This window comes from Artemia sp. Qi Xiang Cuo, chromosome 1, assembly GCF_049724085.1.
Source record: "Artemia sp. Qi Xiang Cuo chromosome 1, ASM4972408v1, whole genome shotgun sequence".
NCBI lineage: Eukaryota > Metazoa > Arthropoda > Branchiopoda > Anostraca > Artemiidae > Artemia > Artemia sp. Qi Xiang Cuo.
In genome coordinates, this window is record NC_142794.1 from 72,431,053 (window position 1) to 72,451,278 (window position 20,226).

The 20,226-nt window shown below is 32.8% G+C and overlaps 1 protein-coding gene across 1 annotated transcript in view; it reads left to right on the top strand.

Annotated features, from left to right (window-relative positions):
• Positions 1-315: 315 nt before the first annotated feature.
• The window catches only part of LOC148956693 (gamma-aminobutyric acid receptor subunit rho-3-like), a 98,167-nt gene continuing 78,256 nt past the window's right edge, over positions 316-20,226 (top strand). The window contains exons 1-3 of the mRNA XM_089086790.1: positions 316-432; positions 5,869-5,942; positions 9,155-9,249. Of these exons, the coding sequence (XP_088942916.1) occupies positions 344-432; positions 5,869-5,942; positions 9,155-9,249 (258 nt within the window). The 5' untranslated portion in view covers positions 316-343. The remainder of the gene's footprint in view (positions 433-5,868; positions 5,943-9,154; positions 9,250-20,226) is intronic.

Sequence of the window (20,226 nt, forward strand, 5' to 3'; positions counted from 1 at the left end):
AAATAGATTTCCCCTCTTTCTCAAAACGGCGGACTAATTCTCCCTAATAAGGTTTTTGGCTACGATGATTCCACCAGTGCAGTTTTCATTCCAATCCGACGTCATTCTTGAAGGGTTTAAAGTTTTTTTTCGAAATTCCCATAAGTTGGTTTTCGCAAAAAACTTTTGCCATTAAGATTAATAAAAAAAGAAATCGTTTCTGAATCAGCTTTAAATGACAATTTATTCCTCGCTTGACAGTTTTTTTCATAAGCGCGTTCTAAATTTTAGGCTTTTGGGGCGAGTGTTCATTTACGATAAGACATCCAGATATAACACCTAGGGAATTTTTTGCCCATGAAAGATGGTGAGCCTTGAGGAGTTCAAACACGGAGAACGAAGTTGGTTGAGGATTTTACCTATAAAAATCGTATCTTTGAAGAATTGCCACTGGTAAGAATATCATCCATAGAAAATCTCATAGGTTGGAATTGTAGCCATGGTTAGTTGCAATGGTTTTTTTTTTTTTTGTTAGAGTTTCTATGAGTAAACAAATCAAGCGTGAACAAGATAATTTATGAATAATCACTGTTTTCTAGTAAGAGAGTGGGCAAACAGACTATTACCGTTGGACATTTTAGATACAGAAACATAAGCTGTTTTGTGCAGACACAAAACTAAATAAAAATCATTCAAAATACAGTAAAAGTAAAGACTGTATATAAAATAGCATCAATAATTTCGTCATCGAAAGTTTTTTGGCTAAAATGTTTATCTAGCTAATATCTTATTTTCCCTCTGTCTTTCAAAAAGCTTCCCCTGTCTTTCAATGTTTGACATTTTGTCCCAATTCTTTAAAAACAAAACTTAAACTATAAAACTTTAGCGTAAAGAGCGGTGGGTTCAGGAGGGACAGTCTCTAAACCACGCAAAATTTTAGTCGGTTAAAACTTACTTCTTGTTCCCTACCAAAAGTTCTGAACAGAACTCAGAAGAAAGTCTAACTTTCGCGTAAACAATGGGGGTTTCAGAAGGAAGCAGCACCCCTCATATACGGAATAATTTTTTTTGGTTTTAAGTTATAATTTCAATCCGTTTTTGGTAATTTTTATTAAATAGCTGAATGGTGTGAATTAGTTGTTGTAAACATTATGTCAGATTGTCCTTGAGTCTTTTTTCATTCCCCCTCTATGACCCTCAAACATAACTTTATGCATGTGTAATTTTCTTGGCGTAATTTTCTTGTAATTTTCTTATTAAAATAAAACTATTTCCAATCTATAAAACCCAACCTAATAAGACTAAACTACATCGCATAAGAACGGAGAAAATTCATTTAGGGACGCACAGAAACAATGGCAATATCTCTACTAAGGTAAATGATAAATAAAAAAAAAATAGAAGAAAAACGATTTTTTCAATCAAATGTAAAATGGTTACACTTCGTTTGATAGCAGAAAAGAAAGAGAGCAGATTTTTATTATGATTTTTTTTATTATGATGAAAAAATTAATGACGCAAAATATGGCAACTAAATGGTCTGATACTTACACAAGCGGGATTTCTTATGGTTGTGGTTTTGTGGGTGTAATTTTTTTGTGAATACAACTTTCTCTGTGTACAATCATCCATAAATAGATATTTTTGGAATTTGTAGTAAGTTGTGGGTGCTATTGTATGTAGTTATCGTGAAGTCTCAAGAAAGAGGCCTTCACATCACACCTTACCCGAAAACCAAAGATTTTTAGGATTTATCCCATTATTTCCATGATTTTTCGGATAAATCACTTTTACTTGAATTTGCTCCCCCTACCCATACCTCTCCCTGAACAAGAATTTATTGGTTTTCTTTGTTATCACAAAATCTACTGCCACTTCTAAGTGACAATATTTTCGTTCTTACTGCAAAAACTGGCATACCATACATATGTCGTTATTTTTCTCTGTCGTTCTAAAAAAGTGTTTTTGTCTAAAATGTCATTACTGTACTGTGTTAACACTTTCAGTGAATGTTGACAGGGATGTGGAGCTATATCATATGACTTAATATAAATTCAGGTTGTCAAGAGGACATATTTGCATTATTTCGGGAAATTCTCATGACATTAAGTTGTAACTTCTAGGGAATGGCGAAAAGGGTGTTCAACAAAATTGAAAGTCACTATGTCCATTAGGGTCGTAAAAAATACATTTGCAATATCTCAGGAACGGTTTAGAGCAGTTATTTCAAGTTTACTTGGAGCGGCAAGTGGCAAGATATTCAGCACAAAATACACTAAGTGCATCATAGTTGTACAAATGGCATAAGTACAATAAGTCAAGAGAATCTAAGGATTTGAAGTTGTAACTTTCAAGAAAAGTTGAATGGGATATCAAACTAACTCAAAAAACAGTATGTGAAACCCTTAGGAATTCTAAGGAGCTGCCCTAGGATATTATGTTGAATCTTCATGGAAATGGTGATAAGTATGCTGATCAAAATACGAGAACACGAAATACAATATTGAAACAAAATACATTCTAAACACTGTCTTTTTCATAAAGTTCATAAATCCAAAACTACTGAGACCTTCAAGAACAAATATAAATTTATATTAAACTGTCAATTTACATTCATTAACATTTTTCTTTGTAATCTTTAATCTTTGTTATTATGGTGATTTTGATTCATTTTCTCGCCGTGACAAATTCATTTATGAGGTTCGAAGTAAAATTCGTTTCAGTAAAGCGCAAATGACATTCTGGTCTTTAGAAGGCTTAGAGGGAATACTCTTGTTTGTGGTAATTTCTGTTTGTTTCAAGTTTCACTTAATCATCATTTATTGTAATTTGCATTATTTGTATTTCATTTATTAATTGACTGTACTTTATGGCGATCTAAGCTAAAATTATTATTTGCCTTTATTTCTCTTCTTGTTTGGTTTCACGTACCTCTTTACTCGTCTGGAAAACATCTTTTTCGGGGGGAAAAATTTTCAAATCAATAAAAGACACAAAAGCAATTCGTCCAATGACACTAACAATAACTGATGTAAACCATGGCACTTTTCACAGTCGCGGGGAAAAAAACAGCGCTACAGAATTGTGATGACGAAAAATTTACCGACAGCTCGTCCTTTGACAGAAAGTTTATGTAATAAGAAAGAAAGCAATTATACCATTTTTCCGGTGACAGAAAAAAACATACAATACCGTTTTTTTAAAGGATGTTTTGTGCCATGATGGAAAAAGTGATGAGAGATGTAAAATGATTTTTGTGGCAAAATAGCATAGAAACACATGTGATGAGCTGATTATTTTTTCGTTATAAACATAACCATATTACTTTAAGTTTGAAACGAGGAAAAACATGCACCAGAAAACCGTATAGAAATCATTTGACTATGAAGATTTGGAAAATAATCTATATATGTTTTGTTTCCGACACGAAGTCGGCACTTAGAGCGTAGAAACCGTATCCAGTTCATACCCCTAACCGTTAAATACGTGCAAGGCTTCAAATATTCTTTAAAGACCTGTTAACTATATAAAAATTTATGCTTCTCAAACCCTAATAAAGTAATGCTTCCTTATGTTTTGTAAATGCACAAAAAATTTGGGGCTATTGATTTTTGACAAGTCATCCTAACTTAACTTTATTATAATAACTCAAATTATAGCAACTTTTTAGTCGTAGAAAGGTTTGATCTTCTAGTTCGTCTTCTTTTAACTCCTAATTTCTTTATGTTTAACAGCTAACATAAAACGGTAAAATAATAGAGCATAAACAATGATTAAATAATACCAAGCACCGTTGTTAATACTGGGCAATGCAAATAGTAAATAATGTTATGGTTGAGTGATACTAAACGAAAAACTGTATTTATAAAAAATCTGCAGAAAATAGTCAAAATTGCGATGTTTTTTGTGGTGTCTAAGTGGGAAATTAAGAAAATATATACGCCTGAACCTTAGAATAACACACAGCTGTCTCTGGCTTTTTAAAAGATTCTTATTGTTTATCTTTGAGGAAGTGAGGTATCTCTTAGGTTTCGTAACAAAAATAGAGAGTCATTAGGAAATATTAGGAAGGCAAATAGCAACCAAGAAATACTGGAGAAAAGTCAGAAGCCAAATTCAGTAGAGCTGGAATTAGTTCTCGAGCTGCATAGATATGAGGATACTGATATTTTTTCTAATTTTGAAAATCGGTGTATACGTACGTGGCAGTCCATCAAGCAGGTTATCAAAATTTTTATTTGAACAATTAAAAAGTCGATTCCTTTTGGGTTTTTAACTATTTGTTGGACGTATTATTGCAATATTAAAGAAGAATGAGACGTCAATATAGTTAGTAAACAAATCCGACAAAAGTATTTATGCATGCTCATATTCTGTTATTATGTTGATTTTCGGGTCAACAATTTATTTTTCGGAAATTGTTTTGAGGCAAAATGAAGAATTTTAAGTTTTTATAATGCCAGTCTAGACTTTCTAGAGGCCCTTAAAGATGAAATGCTAATTTTTAAATAAATAAAGTTCTACAGTTAAAAGTTAAGGGGAAGGTTTGCTTACAGAAGCCTAAAGCATACATTTTACTTTTCTAAGTAGTGAAAACGTTTTTTCTTATTACTTTGATTCTAAATGTCCACATTTTCCAGTATATATTAAAACTCCAAGGTAATAAATTTTTGTGACATAATGAGAATTTTTCAGAGAATCCCTTGTTCTAAAAATATTTTCTTAAATAATTTATGTCAAACTGGTGAATCAAAGGCTTTGGGGCTTACATGTGCAGAATCAAAACAAAAACTACGTAATACAAATATATAAACAAAATTGAATAAACATTATGAAACTTTATAACTTTGAAATCAATATTTTCTAAAATAAAATACATACTTCGAATTGTATTATTTCTCATTTATTTGGGAATAAAATATTCCCAAATTTATAAAGAAATAAAAGCAAGCATTTATAAAGAAATAAAAGGAAACGGCCAATAACCTTTTTATTTCCTTTGAGACATCGAACTCAACACAGAGCAGTTCTAAGCCCGAATGTTTCTTTTTCTATCAAGTTATTCAAACCAGATGAGCCTGATGAAAGCTATTTTCATTATAAAACTGTAAAAGAAAAACAAATGAAAAGCTAATATTGACCATCAAAGAAAACGTTTTTCTCTAAAACCCATAAAAACCTTCACAAAAAAGTTGCTCTTTAAAAAAAAATTTGTATTTTTTTTTATTTCCATAAGCAAAACGAGATGAAATAAATTATGTTCTGAAGGATTACTAAAATAGCTTTCTTGAAAAGTTTTTGAAATAACTTATTTCCAAACCCCTATTTAGTTTGATTTCTAGTTTTTCCAGTGACTGTATATACATACGTGTTATCAATTTTGGAGGTATCAAACTGATGTATATATTGTGTAGTAAACTGTAAATGGGAGTCCTCCGAGATATTTTTGTAACATTTTTTTAAAGTAAAATCCACTTATTTGGATTAGTCAGCTTAAAGCAGTCAAAACCTTAAGCGATTCAAACGTGGAACCTTTATTGTTGAAAAAAAGATCAGGGAAATAACTGGGCACCATAACTTTTAAGAAAAAAGCCACTATTAAACGCTCGAATGAGCCCTAAACAGCTTGTATATTAAATTTACCTTAAGTCATCCCTCGCGTCTTCTCGTTAGTGGAATTCAGGGATTAATTCTTTTTTAAAACATTTAATTTTTGACAAATGATAAAGGACTTAGTTTTGCAAAAATCAGCACTTCTCTCTCTAACTGTTTGGATTTCAGAAAAGATGAGAATGATTACCATACGTCCTTGAACGCTTCCCTCTAAGAAGTGAACGGGGTATTAAGCTTGCAGAGGTCGCTTTTCTTTACATTCGAATCTTTTTACAGTTGTGAGAAACTTGCCGGTGCTTTCAACTTGAGCATAAGAGGCTACGATCCTGGGGTGACTCCTATTGCTGCAGGTATTTATCAGTTCTTGAACTAATATATGTGAAAGCTTAATACGTGTCTTAAAATTGACATGGGAGGTAATATAAATTTTCTTGTCCTTAAAAAATTGCAATATTTTATGGGCTTGAATATGAGAGGATAAACTTTGAGTAACGAACATACTGCTGCTTAATTATCAGACTTTTCTCTTGCATAAGAACTACGAGAAAATAGTTTTATTTCACATGCTGAATTTATAAGGTTTTTCTTCTTTAAGAGATCTCATGTGCATGGAAAAGTAGAAGTTGAAAGAAAATACTTTAGCGTACACTTTTTATGCCTAAGGTGTCACCCTCATTTTCTTCGCTATGCACTTTACATCCTCAGTATTTCACTTGACTTTATAGAAAGATATCTGATTTGATTAGTGTGAATAAACAAATAAGAATACTAACAAAACTGTTTAGTACAAATCTCGAATTAACGATATTTTTTCCCTGCATGAACACTGATATGTCTGGATAAAAAAGAGTTAAATAAAAAACAGTTTAGCGCATATTTTGTATGCATAAGGTTTTTCTCCCATAAGAATAAACATATTCCTGGGTAAGTAATAACTACAGGATTATTCTTTAATGCATATCTTGCATTTATAATGTCTTTCTTCTTTATGAAAATTCATTTACCTTGATAAATAAGAATTGAAAGAAAAAATTTTACCACAGACTTTGTATTAATAAAATTAAGTGCTTAATTCTTTCACTGGGAACTTCTTTTCTTTAATATTCAACTTACTATAATTGGGAATACATTCTCTTTGATTATCTTACAATTCAAAATCTTCTTCTTGGACAGGAATTTCATTCGGAATTTCATTTCATTCCACTTTTAGGACTATAATGAAAGAAAGGTTGAGATGGCTAGGGCATATTCTGCTGATGAAGATGACTGATTGTCAAAGATTGTCCTTTCCGCCAACTGTTTAAGGCTAAACGAGAGCAGGTTGTCCGTTGTTGGGGTGGGAAAATGTCGTCAAGAAAGATTTAAGGGAAATGGGAAGTCCCTGGGAGGGTCTAAAGAGGAATGATTTAAATCGATCGGGATTGAGGAGGAGCGTGTGCAGCTGTGATGGCCTCAGGTGGCTTGGTGCTGTGGTGAGCTGTTAGTAGTAGTAGTAGTAGCCACTACTATCAATTAAAATGATTAAAGGAGGCATGTATAGCTGTAATAGCTTTCATGATATATTTATTAAAGAAACAAGTAGATCTAAAACAGACGAAACGTATTGGGGATGATTAGAGTGTGCCAGGGAATATGTGCAGATCTATAACCATTTATGCTATGATGGTATGTAGTTAGCACGTGCTTTATTAAGGGGCGAAAGCTGTATAGGATTTTTTGTATGCTCTTGTTAAGGAATTTTTCTTACAAGAAACTTCGCTTATTTATCTGAGAAAATCTAAAATTGCAAGATATTTGAAACAAAAATGCAATTAAAATTATACTTTTAAGCATCTCTTTTTGCTTTTTCAAAATATTGGCGCTGATATATCTACCATTACTATTTGTTAGGAAATAAAGAGAAAAATTTGTGCTGAGAACACGGAATTTGGAACAGTATTAGATAAGGATAAAAGGTATTCGTACATAATGTTTTAAATTGGCTAATATCCGAACCGGAAAGGAATTTTGCCCTCATTAGATTTGGGAAAAATATTTTATTGATAGATAAGTCTGCCAAAAGACAAAAAAAAATATGAATAGCCCTTTCTAGAATACAGGTAAGTATACTGCAGGTACCTGAAATGTTTACTTATTACCTGTCTGATTGGACACAATAGAGGATGATATCCAAAAAATAGACCAAGCATGGGAGATGTCCAAAAAGGAGATAAAACAGTTTCAAGATGGGATTTCTGTTCCCGATCTAAACCATGATTACTATTTATTTTTTTATTGTTTTCACAAAGACTGCTTAGATCTGCAAACATGAAAATGTCATTAGGAAACAACAAAAATGCATAAAAATAGCCAGTTAAGCTTATCTTGCCATCATAATAAAGAGTTCATTTCAGCTAAAACTAAGGAGCAACATTAAAACTTAAAACGAAAAAAACTATTGTGTATATGAGGTTGGCTGCACCCTCCTGAATTCCTCCCTCGTTACGTTTCAGTTTCTTATTACTTTAAAAAAGTCTCTTATTCCAATTCATTGGCCCTTGTGTTTCAGCAGTTGATCGTAAAGAATTTGGACAAAAAGTCAAACCTTAGGTAAAGACCAAAGTGTTCAGTTCATGGTGTTCTAAAAATTGACTTCTCCAGGAGCAGAATTTCGTCAAAAGCCGTGGGGGGAGAAGGCAAAGTAAGAGTCAATTTTCCCAAGTCAAGTGAAGAAGACCAAGTGAAAAATAAAAAATGTGCCATATAGTACCATAAAGGCAAAGGTATACTAAAGAAAACTGATCTGCTTCTTTGGATGCTTGAACTATGTAGGCCTATCTTAGTTATGACAAGAGTTTTGAAGACACTATATTTCAGATGGGGAGGGGGGGGGGGCAAACTGCAGCCCGGGGGGCAGTTGACCCACTACCCTATAGCGTATTACGTCCCTGGACTTCCCAGAATACGCATTGTCATAACTGTGATTATCATCAATCCAAAAAAATATCCCCACATTATTTTTAAACCTATGCTGCTTTTCTTATACCCTCCTAGACTGATCAGATATTTTACTTTTTGTCGGAGTTACAAACTTTCCAGAAACTCATCCAAATATTCTGACTCCATCCAAATAGTATTTCCTAAATCTTACACCACTAATATGTTGCTTTTTGTGCATAAATAGAAACAAGGTTTTGTACAATATTTTTAAGTGCCAATGACAGTAAAAACTAAATCGAATTGTTTTAACGGGTTAAGTGGAAACAAACATCAATATGTATATGAAAAAATTAGGAGCTAGAAAATCAACTTCGAATGAAAAAGGACTCCATTTGTAAGTTTAAGTTCAGTTGTTTTATTTTTCATAAGCACATACATATGACCATATTGACCAGGTCCATGGGGAGCCTACTTGTGTAGTTGTACAGCCAAGTTGTGACGCAGTTTTATAAAGGTGTTGCAGCTACGAAAGATTTTTTCTATAGTGACTGCTGTACTAAGCTCTCGAATAATACCCTGTTTGTTTTTTTTAAAGCTGTTTAACCATGTGCTCTTATTATTTGGAATTTACATTTTTTTTCAGAATATCTCAAGAAGCCTGGTAAAATAGCACCACCTCAAGAAGTTTCTGTTTCTATTTATATTCAGCATATTAGCAAATTATCAGAAATGGAGATGGTGAGAAATATTATCATTTTACAAAAAAATTTAACTCATAGCTTCTTCGATAATTTCTTTGAATGGGGCTGACATTGATTTGATTGCCATATATTCTAATGAAATTATTATTTGTTTTATTTTTAACACGGTTTCAAAAATTGCCACTAAACTGAACAAGCCATAGCAGTGATTCTGAAAAAAATTAATGAAAAAACCGGTTTGTTTTCTAATTTTACGCAGTGTAAACTTGAGTGAGTGGAGCATAATACACAAGTACCGAAATTCCTTCCCCCTACATAAACAAAATCAAATAAAACTCAAATAAAGTTCTCAAATTTGGAAAGCCTTATTTCCCACGGGGGTATTTTCCGGGAGTGGGTATTTACCGAGGGGAGGGTATTTTCAGCAGTTTTTTTTAGCGGGAGGGGGTTAATTTTCCGGGCGGGGGGGGGAATTTTTCGTGGATTATAATTTCCATGGGGGTATTTTCCGGGTGGGGGTGTTTTCTGGGGGGGGGGGTAAACGCTGGCCACCAATTATATCATTCTTTTTTTCTAAATTGAGATTGCATGCATAAGCTAAACACCCCTCCTCTTTAAAATACCCCATATGGAAATTAAGGCTTTTCAAAATTAGGGACCTATCAGGAGGTATGAGATACACTGCGTGCTGCCATCTATAATTGAGTCTAAATCTGACAGGCTATAATTTATTCAAGGATTATTGATCGAGTCTAATGGGGTCAATTTCCCCCTTTTTCAAGGTCAATTTATTTGTTGTTTCTTGGTGTAATGACTCCGGGACGAAGTTTGCACCTGCGCATTGACGGGAACAATGTATTCATCGACTCGAGGGGAACTGGATTTCTGAGAAGTTGATTACATAATCGGCGGTGAATTATTGATCCACAAAGGGGAGAGAATATCTGAGAAACTGATTTGCATAATCGAAGGGAATGATTGATACCCGAAAGGGAATTAAGAAACATTATGGCTTCTTTGATCTTTAGGTCTGAGAGATGTCAGGTTTTTAGTGACAGAGATAAATTGATATTCTATTTTTAAATATGGCTTCTCTGATCTTTAGTGACAGAGATAAATTCGGGAATTCTATCGAAGCCATAATAGTGTAACCAAGAACACCTATGAGATGAAGAGATTAACGCAGGAAATGGTTCCATGGGAATTTCAAATTTGACAGCGCAGGGATGCCAAAACAAAGGAACATGCAGAAATTACTTTTAGGGGTTTATTTGGGTGAAACCGTTTGAGACATTTTAAGGGATTGTTTTGGCGAAACCATTTCAGACATTTTAGAAGATGATTTAGGCGAAACAGTTTGAGACATTTTAGAAGATAATTTTAGAAGATGATTTAGAAGATGATTTGGTTGAAACTCTGTGGTCGTTATAATGCACAAGTTTCATTTGAACAGTGTTGTGAGATCCCCTACCCCAACCCCAATGGCCCCCCGGGCCCAAAGGCCCAACAGGCCTCCAAAGGGCCCCCAGTGCCCCCAAAAGGACCCTCTGATACACCCAAAGGGCCCCCGGCACCCCCAAAGGCCCTCGGCACCCCCAAAGTCCCCCCTGTTTTTTAAATTTTTTTTAAACTTTTTTGAACATAGTATTTTCAATTTTTTTTTCCTTTGTCGTCAAGGTTTACCTTAGTTAGAGTTATAGTTTAGTTTAGTTTTAATTTAGATTATGAGTTTGGTATTAGCTTCCAGTCTTCGTTAGGGTTATAGTAGATTTAGTTTAGAGTCTTAGCTTAGAGTTTTAGTTAGAGTTATAGTTTCGGTTAGTTTTAGTTAAGAGTGCTTGTTTAGAGTTTAGAGTCTTAGCTTAGAGTTTTAGTTAGAGTTTAGAGGTTTAGCCTAGAGTCTTAGATTAGTTCTATTTATAGTTGAAGTTTAGTTTAGTTTTAGTTGAGGTTTTAGTTTAGAGTCTTAGCTTAGAGTTTTTGTTAGAGTTATAGTTTAGTTTTAGTTAAGAGTTTTAGCTTAAAGTCTTAGCTTAGAGTTTTAGTTAGAGGTATAGTTTAGTTTAGTTTTAATTCAGAGTTTTAGTTTAGATTCTTATATTAGAGTTTTAGTTGGAGTTATAGTTTAGTTTAGTTTTAGTTAAGAGTTTAGAGTTTTAGCTTAGAGTCTTAGCTTAGAGTTTTTTGTTAGAGTTTTAGTTTAGTTAAGAGTTTTAGTTTAGAACTTGGAGTTTTAGTTTAGATTCATAGAGTTTTAGCTAGAGTTTTAGTTATAGTTGTAGTTTAGTTAAGTTTTAGTGAAGAGTTTAGTGTTTTAGCTTAGAGTCTTAGCTTAGAGTTTTCGTTGAAGTTCTATATTAGTTTAGTTTTAGTTAAGAGTTTAGAGTTTTATCTTAGAGATTTAGCTTAGAGTTTTAGTTAGAGTTGAAGCTTAGTTTAGTTTTATTTAAGAGATTAGAGTTTGTTGGTTAGAGTTTTAGTTAAAGTTGTAGTTTAGTTAAGTTTCAGTTAAGAGTTTTAGCCTAGACTCTTAGCTTAGAGCTTTAGTTAGAGTTTAAGTTTACTTTAGTTAAAGTTAAGAGTTTAGAGTTTTTCGCTTAGAGTCTTAGCTTAGAGTTTTTGTTAGAGTTGAAGTCTAGTTTAGTTTTAGTTAAGAGTTTAGAGTTTTACCTTAGAGTCTCAGCTTATAGTTTAGTTAGAGCTTTAGTTTAGTTTAGTTATAGTTAAAAGTTTAGAGTTTTAGCTTAGAGTCATAGATTAGAGTTTTAGTTATAGTCGGTTTAGTTTAGTTTATTTTTAATTTATAGTTTTATCTTATAGTCTAAGCTTAGAGTTTTAGTTAGAGTTGAAGTTTATGTTAGTTATAGTTAAGAGTTTAGAATTTTATCCTAGAGTCTTAGCTTAGAGTTTTAATTATAGTTCTAGTTTAGTTTAGTTATAGTTAAGAGTTTAAAGTTTTTAGCTTAGAGCCTTAGCTTAGAGTTTTAGTTGGAGTTATAGTTTAGTTTAGTTTTAGTTAAGAGTTTAGAGTTTTAGCTTAGAGTCTTAGCTTAGAGTTTTTTGTTAGAGTTTTAGTTTAGTTAAGAGTTTTAGTTTAGAGTTTGGAGTTTTAGCTTAGAGTCATAGAGTTTTAGTTAGAGTTTTAGTTATAGTTGTAGTTTAGTTAAGTTTTAGTTAAGAGTTTAGTGTTTTAGCCTAGAGTCTTAGCTTGGAGTTTTTGTTGAAGTTCTATATTAGTTTAGTTTTAGTTAAGAGTTTAGAGTTTCACCTTAGAATTTTAGCTTAGAGTTTTAGTTAGAGTTGAAGCTTAGTTTAGTTTTATTTAAGATTTTAAAGTTTGTTGGTTAGAGTCTTAGCTTAGAGTTCTAGTTAGAGTTCTAGTTTAGTTTAGTTTTAGTTAAGAGTTTAGAGTTTTACCTTAGAGTCTTAGCTTGGAGTTTTAGTTAGAGTTGAAGTTTAGTTTAGTTTTAGTTAAGAGTTTAGAGTATTAGCTTAGAGTCATAACTTTGAGTCATAGCCTAGGGTTTTAGTTAAAGTTGTAGTTTAGTTAACTTTCAGCTAAGAGTTTTAGCCTAGATTCTTAGCTTAGAGCTTTAGTTAGAGTTGAAATTTACTTTAGTTATAGTTAAGATTTTAGATTTTTTCACTTAGAGTCTTAGCTTAGAGTTTTTGTTGGAGTTGAAGTCTAGTTTAGTTTTAGTTAAGAGTTTTACCTTAGAGTCTCAGCTTATAGTTTAGTTAGAGCTTTAGTTTAGTTTAGTTATAGTTAAGTGTTTAGAGTTTTAGCTTAGAGTCATAGCTTAGAGTTTTAGTTATAGTCGGTTTAGTTTAGTTTAGTTTTACTTTATAGTTTTATCTTATAGTCTAGGCTTAGAGTTTTATTTAGAGTTGAAGTTTAGTTTAGTTATAGTTAAGAGTTTTTAATTTTAGCCTAGAGTCTTAGCTTAGAGTTTTAATTAGAGTTCTAGTTTAGTTTAGTTATAGTTAAGAGTTTAAAGTTTTTAGCTTAGAGCCTTAGCTTAGAGTTTTTGTTAGAGTTCTAGTTTGGTTTAGTTTTAGTTAAGAGTTTAGAGTTTACAGTTTTAGTTAGAGTTGAAGTTTAGTTTAGTTATAGTTTAGAGTTTAGAGTCTTAGCTTAGATTGTTATTTAGAGTTGAAGTTTAGTTTAGTTTTAGTTAAGAGTTGAAGATATGAAGTTTAGTTTAGTAATACTCAATAGTTTAGAGTTTTAGGTTAAAATCAAAGCTTTGCGGTTTTCTTATAGCTCAAGTTTAGTTTAATTTTAGTTAAGAGTTTATAGTTTTAGACAAGAGTTTTAGCTTAGAGTTTTAGTTAGAGTTCTAGTTTAGTTTAGTTATAGTTAAGAGTTTAGAGTTTTTAGCTTGGAGTCATAGCTTAGAGTATTTGTTAGAGTTCTAGCTTAGTTTAGTTTTAGTTAAGAGTTTAGAGTTTTAGCTTGGAGTCTTAGCTTAGAGTTTTAGTTAGAGTTGAAGTTTAGTTTAGTTATAGTCATAGTCGCAAGGAAGGGGGGGCAGAGGTGGGGGGGGGGGCAGCTGCGTCCCTATAACTTCAAATTTACGCTTGATATTAACGAAAACTTTTTTTATGCTGGAATTTTTGTTGGATGTTACCTGGTAGATGGTTAAAAAAGCTGCAAATAAACAGAACTATCCAAATATCGTTTGCAATTTCAACATTTACGTTTCGATCTTCAATATTGATTTTCGGTCCAAAATATAGATAGGAGACTGGCCCAGGATCGGCTGATTTTGACTTGTTTAATTCTCTATGAGTTGATTCAAGCGATAAGAAGTTGCTGAGCATGCCAAAGCAAAAGTAACTCATTCAATACCATCCTTCAAAAATAAAATTAGAAATACCCCGCAATTTTTCCACATGGATGCCTCTCTATCCAAGTGATCAAGAGTGCCAAATCTGGGCCACCCCGGCATAGGTTCAGCAGTCTCTGGCTTATTTTTGGCCACCGGAAAAAAGAAAAAGAGAAGAGACCAGGGGAACATTAAAGCTTGTTTTTCGGCTATAAAATTAAGGAAGGATATGGTCAGCATAAAAAACTACAAAATGAATTTCATTAAGGTTTAAAAAAAGAACTATAGAGTATTAATTTCAAATTATACATTGACTTATTAACACTAAAAGCAAGCCGCTCCGCTAATGTTGGTGTTCTACCTGTCAGAGGTGGCAGTTTTATTTCAACATCCGTCTTTAAGTCAATATCCATCTCGTCAGTTAGCGCAAAGTTTCTTGCTTCAATCTCCTTCCACAAGTAGACCTTAAGTTCTTCAGTTGCTACTTTTTGATAATGATAATATTGTGAACAGAATTTCCTTTCTTGCTCTTCAGCTCAATCAGAATGTAATCACCAGCCTTGACTCTCTCTGTGTCAAATTAGAAGTTGATGGTAGGGGGCTCGTCTTCAATGTCTATGCTGGGGTCTGAAGGGTTGTTGTATACAGGATCGTCTACGTCAGAATCGTCACTCTAACTGTAACTCTTGTTGCGAGAGACACGCCTTTTGCTTTTTAGTCTTTTCACTTGTCTGACTTTCATCCGTTCCAGGACCAGGGCTTTTTGGCAGATACAGCTTTTATCCTAGCAGTAATGCATTGTTTCATGGGGGTGTCAGTGAGCACTTCTGACTTTTTCATATTTTGTTCCTGTTGATTTGTCGTGCTGAGCCTCTTAGAAAGGGGTTTCCATGAACGATCTCTTTAACGAATCATCTGTTGACCTTTGCTTCTCATTTAGAGACAGAACCTGTGCTGCGTCTGTTTCAGGGTTTATGTTAAAGGAGTCTAAATGTCACACAGGACTTGCGCCGAGCATAGAAACTTCTCTGGCAAGTGCTTCACTAGATGTGGTAGGCATTCTGTCTGAGACATATGACAAGAAGAACTGATAATCCTTGAAAACCTCTCTAATTGTAGGGTAGACACCACTTGCTCTGATTCCACTGATTATATTTTCAGGAGTGAAAGCCTTTGGAATGCTTTCCCAAGCAGCTCATCAATATTATACATATAGTTTTACATTCGTGGGCAGTCATAAAACTTGCGGCTTCTTGGTTGTAGTAGTCCTTAAGGCACCCCATGACTGTCACTTCTAGAGGTTGTAGTTTGTGAGTAGTGTGGGGAAGGACAGTTAAAAGGAAAACACTATTATTTTTTAGCTAGATCAAGCAATTCAATGGTGTATCGGCTGATCTAGCGTTCTAATGTCAGAGGTACAGGTGACTGTTTGGAGGGTTTGACTTGATTGATAAAATGCTGCAAGTGAAATAAAGAATGAGAGGCAGTCATCCAGCCAGAAGTGTTTTCTGAGCTGATCGTGATGGTTTCTGGTAAAGATCCCCTGAGTAAAATTTCCAGACACTGTTTTTGTGGGAAATAAGTAGAGGAGGAACTGTGTTCCCGACGCATTAACACCAGCACAAATCGTGGTCAACTGACCTCTTTATGCTGATGTGAACTTCCCTACTTACTTCTGGCCTCGCTGTGCAAAGATTTTACCAGGCTTGTGGATGTTTTCAGACCTGATTCGTCGAAATTTCAAATGTCTTGTGGTCTGAACATGTGTTTATGTAAGCCTCGCTCCAGGTGGTTAAAGAAAGCCCCTATACTGTGACTGTTGAAAGCAGTTGTCTGTCAGAGGCTTGTACTTTTTGGCGTTCTGACTGATAGAGTTTTAAGGCAATCCATAAGACCACGGTACCAATCTTTACCTGTAATTCCTCCACTGTCTCCACTGCATTTGCAGTTCCGTTATCCGGTACTTTTATACTCTTAATAATGGCATAAGTGTATGCAAATTTACACACTTCTAGGGGAATACAGTCGAAAGCATATCAGCTATCGTCTTCAAGTAAGTTCTTAGTACTTTTTCTTGTTCATCTGTAAATATTTATCATATGTTGTATCAGGGTGTAAGAAGACATAGGTCCAGACTTTTTAGAATGATATTTAATTTCTCAACTTTTTTTTATGTTGTCTTGCAGCGTTCCTCTAGGGACAGCCATGGCACTTCTAAAGAATCCAACTGACTTCTTGTAGAATAAGACAGAAAAAATTGCAATTTTATTTTATTCTGGATCAGAGAAACCTTTCTTTCTTTCCTCTTCTGTTTTACTTTTAAGTATTTTATCTTGAATGAAATTGGAAAAGGAAAAAATAGAACTTCAGTTCAACTACTGTTCTGACAGAATTAAACAACGCCAGAAATAACACAGTTTTGGGTTTTAAGCAATACAATGTGAGTTTAAAACGCGAGTTTTCTAGTATTCGTAATTAGGCGTAGGGTTTCAGACAAAATTGAACACAATTCCATAGTAAATCACCATAAAACCTGATCCAATCTGATATTTTTGGTAAAAGCATTAATCCAGGTCAGACATCTTAAAAACCTAAACTGCCATCTGTCAGAGCTTTTATAATCCACCGGAATCCACATAGGTTCTTATATTGAAACTATTTGCTTTGGATAAACGTGGACCGGTCTCCCCTATACCAATTTGAAATTTAATTTTGGCCAACTGTAAACTTTTAAATTCAATTCTTAGAAGAAGCTGTTATCTAACCATAATGTAATTTGTGTCAAATCACTTTTGTGGTGTTTATGTTTTCTGGAAATTGGAAGTAGGATATTGAGTCTCTTATGTTATACTGTTGCAGGAAAAGTAGAACATAGAAAATGTTAAAAGCTGAGTTTTGGCAAAATTTAGAATAACTAGATTCTAGAGACCTATATTCAAAGGACCTCGGGCAGTATTAGTAAGATCCCTCCAACCTCCATGAAAGAAGCGGCTGCCCCCTCTACGCAAGATACTGTCTACGCCCATGATTATAGTTAAGACCTTAGAGTTTTAGCTTAGAGTTTTAGTTAGAGTTGAAGTTTAGTTTAGTTATAGTTAAACGTTGAGAGTTTGAGCCTAGAATCTTAGCTTAGACTTTTAATTAGGGTTCTAGTTTAGTTTCGTTTTAATTAAGAGTTTGGAGTTTTAGCCTTGAGTCATAGCTTAGTGTTTTAGTTAGAGTTGATTTAGTTTAGTTTAGTTTTACTTTATAGTCTTAGCTTAGAGTCATAGCTTAGAGTTTTAGTTAGAGTTGAAGTTTAGTTCGGTTAAGAGTTTAGAGTCTTAGATCAGAGTATTAGCTTAGAGTTTTAGTTAGAGTTGAAGTTTAGTTTAGTTATAGCTAAGAGTTTAGAGTTTTAGCATAGAGTCTTACCTTAGAGTTTTAATTAGAGTTCTAGTTAAGTTTAGTTTTAGTTACGAGTTTAAAGTTTTAACCTTGAGTCTTAGCTTAGAGTTTTAGATAGAGTTGAAATCTAGTTTCGTTATAGTTAAGAGTTTAGAGTTTTAGTTAAAGTTTGATATTAGAGTTTCATAGCATAGAGTTTTTGTTAGGGTTCTAGTTTAGTTTAGTTTTAGTTTAGAGTTTTACCTTAGAGTCTTAGCTTAGAGTTTTAGTTGGAGTTCTAGTTTAGTTTTAGTTAAGAGTTTAGAGTTTTAGCTTAGAGTCTTAGCTTAGAGTTTTAGTTGGAGTTGTAGTTTACTTTAGTTTTAGTTAAGAGTTTAGAGTTTTAGCTTAGAGTCACAGCTTAAAGTTTTAATCGGAGTTGGTTTAGTTTAATTTACTTTTACTTTATTGTTTTAGCTTAGAGTCTTAGCTTAGAGTTTTAGTTAGAGTTTAAGTCTAGTTTAGTTATAGTTAAGAGTTTAGAGTTTCAGCCTAGAGTCTTACCTAAGAGTTTTAGTTAGAGTTGAAATTTAGTTTAGTTATAGTTAAGAGTTGAGAGTTTTAGACTAGAGTCTTAGCTTAGAGTTTTAGTTCGTGTTCTTGTTTAGTTTAGTTTTAGTTAAGAGTTTCGAGTTTTAGCCGTGAGTCTTAGCTTAGAGTTTTAGTTAGAGTTCTAGTTTAGTATAATTTTGGTTAAGAGTTTAGAATTTTATATTAGAGTTTCAGCCTAGAGTCTTAGCTTAGTTCTTTATATAGTTGAAGTTTAGTTTAGTTTTAGTTGAGAATTTGGAGTTTTAGTTTAGAGTCTTAGCTTAGAGTTTTTTTTAGAGTTATAGTTTAGTTTTAGTTTAAAGTTTTAGCTTAGAATTTTAGTTAGATGTATAGTTTAGTTTAGTTTTAATTCACAGTTTTAGTTTAGAGTCTTAGCTTAGAGTTTTAGTTGGAGTTATAGTTTAGTTTAGTTTAGTTAGGAGTTTATAGTTTTACCTTAGAGTCTTAGCTTAGATTTTTTGTTAGAGTTCTAGTTTAGTAAAGAGTTTTAGTTAAGAATTTAGAGTTTCAGCTTAGAGTCATAGCTTAGTTGTAGTTTAGCTGTAGTTGTAGCTGTAGTTTAGTGTAGTGTAGTTGTAGTGTAGTAGTAGTTTAGCGTAGTTGTTGCTTAGTTGTAGTGTAGTTAAGTTTTATTTAAGAGTTTAGATTTTCAGCCTAGAGTCCTAGAGGCTTAGAGTTTTGTTGAAGTTCTAGTTTAGTTTTAGTTAAGAGTTTAGAGTTTTACGTTAGAGTCTTAGTTTAGAGTTTTGGTTAGAGTTCTAGTTTAGTTTAGTTATAGCTAAGAGTTTAGAGTTTTAGCTTAGAGTCTTAGCTTATAGTTTGTGTTAGAGTTCTAGTTTAGTTTAATAATAGTTAAGAGTTTAGAGTTTTAGCTTAGAGTCTTAACTTAGAGTTTTTGTTAGAGTTCTAGTTTAGTTTAGTTATAGTTAAGAGTTGAGTTTTAGCCTAGAGTCTTAGCTTAGAGTTTTTGTTGAAGTTCTAGTTTAATTTAGGTTTAGTTAAGAGTTTAGAGTTTTAGCCTAGAGTTTTAGCCTAGAGTTTTAGTTAGAGTTGAAATTTAGTTTAGTTATAGTTAAGAGTTTAGATTTTTAGCTTAGAGTCTTAGCTTAGAGTTTTACTTAGAGTTCTAGTTTAGTTGAGTTATAGTTAAGAGTTTGCAGTTTTAGATTGGAGTCTTAGCTTAGAGTTTTAGTTAGAGTTCTAGTTCAGATTCATTTTAGTTAAAAGTTTAGAGTTTTACCTTAGATTCTTAGCTTAGAGTTTTAGTTAGAGCTCTAGTTTTGTTTAGTTTTATTTAAGAGTTTAGAGTTTCATCTTCTAGTCTTAGCTTAGATTTTTAGTTAGAGTTCTAGTTTAGTTAAGTTTTAGTTAAGAGTTTAGAGTTTTGCCTTAGAGTCTTGGTTTAGAATTTTAGTTAGGGTTGAAGTTCAGTTTAGTTATAGTTAAGAGTTTTACCTTAGAGTCTTAGTTTAGTGTTTTAGTTAAACTTCTTGTTTAGTTTAGTTTTAGTTAAGAGTTTAGAGTTTTACCTTAGAGTCTTAGCCTAGAGTTTTATTTAGAGTTTTAGTTTTGTTTATTTTTACTTAAGAGCTTAGAGTTTTAGTTAGAGTACTAGTGTAGTTTAGTTCTTAGGTAAGAGTTTAGAGTTTTACCTTAGAGTCTTAGCTTAGAGTTTTTAGTTAGAGTTGAAGTTTAGTTAGAGTTATGATTTTAGAGTTTTAGCTTGGAGTCTTAGCTTAGAGTTTTAGGTAGAGTTATAGTTTAGTTTCGTTTTAGTTAAGAGTTTAGAGTTTTACCTTAGAGTCTTAGCTTAAAGTTTTAGTTAGAGCTCTAGTTTAGTTTAGTTTTAGTTCAGAGATTAGAGTTTTACCTTAGAGTCATAGCTTAGACTTTTGGTTAGAGTTCTAGTTTAGTTTAGTTTTAGTTAAGAGTTTCGAGTTTTACCTTAGAATCTTAGCTTAGATTTTTAGTTAGGGTTGAAGTTTACTTTAGTTATAGTTAAGAGTTTAGAGTTTTTCCTTAGAGTCTTGGCTTAAAATTTTAGATAGAGTTCTAGTTTAGTTTAGTTTTAGTTAAAAGTTTAGAGTTTTACCTTAGAGTCTTAACCTAGAGTTTTATTTAGAGTTATAGTTTAATTATTTTTACTTAAGAGCTTAAAGTTTTAGCCTAGAGTCTTAGCTTAGAGTTTTAGTTAGAGTTCTAGTTTA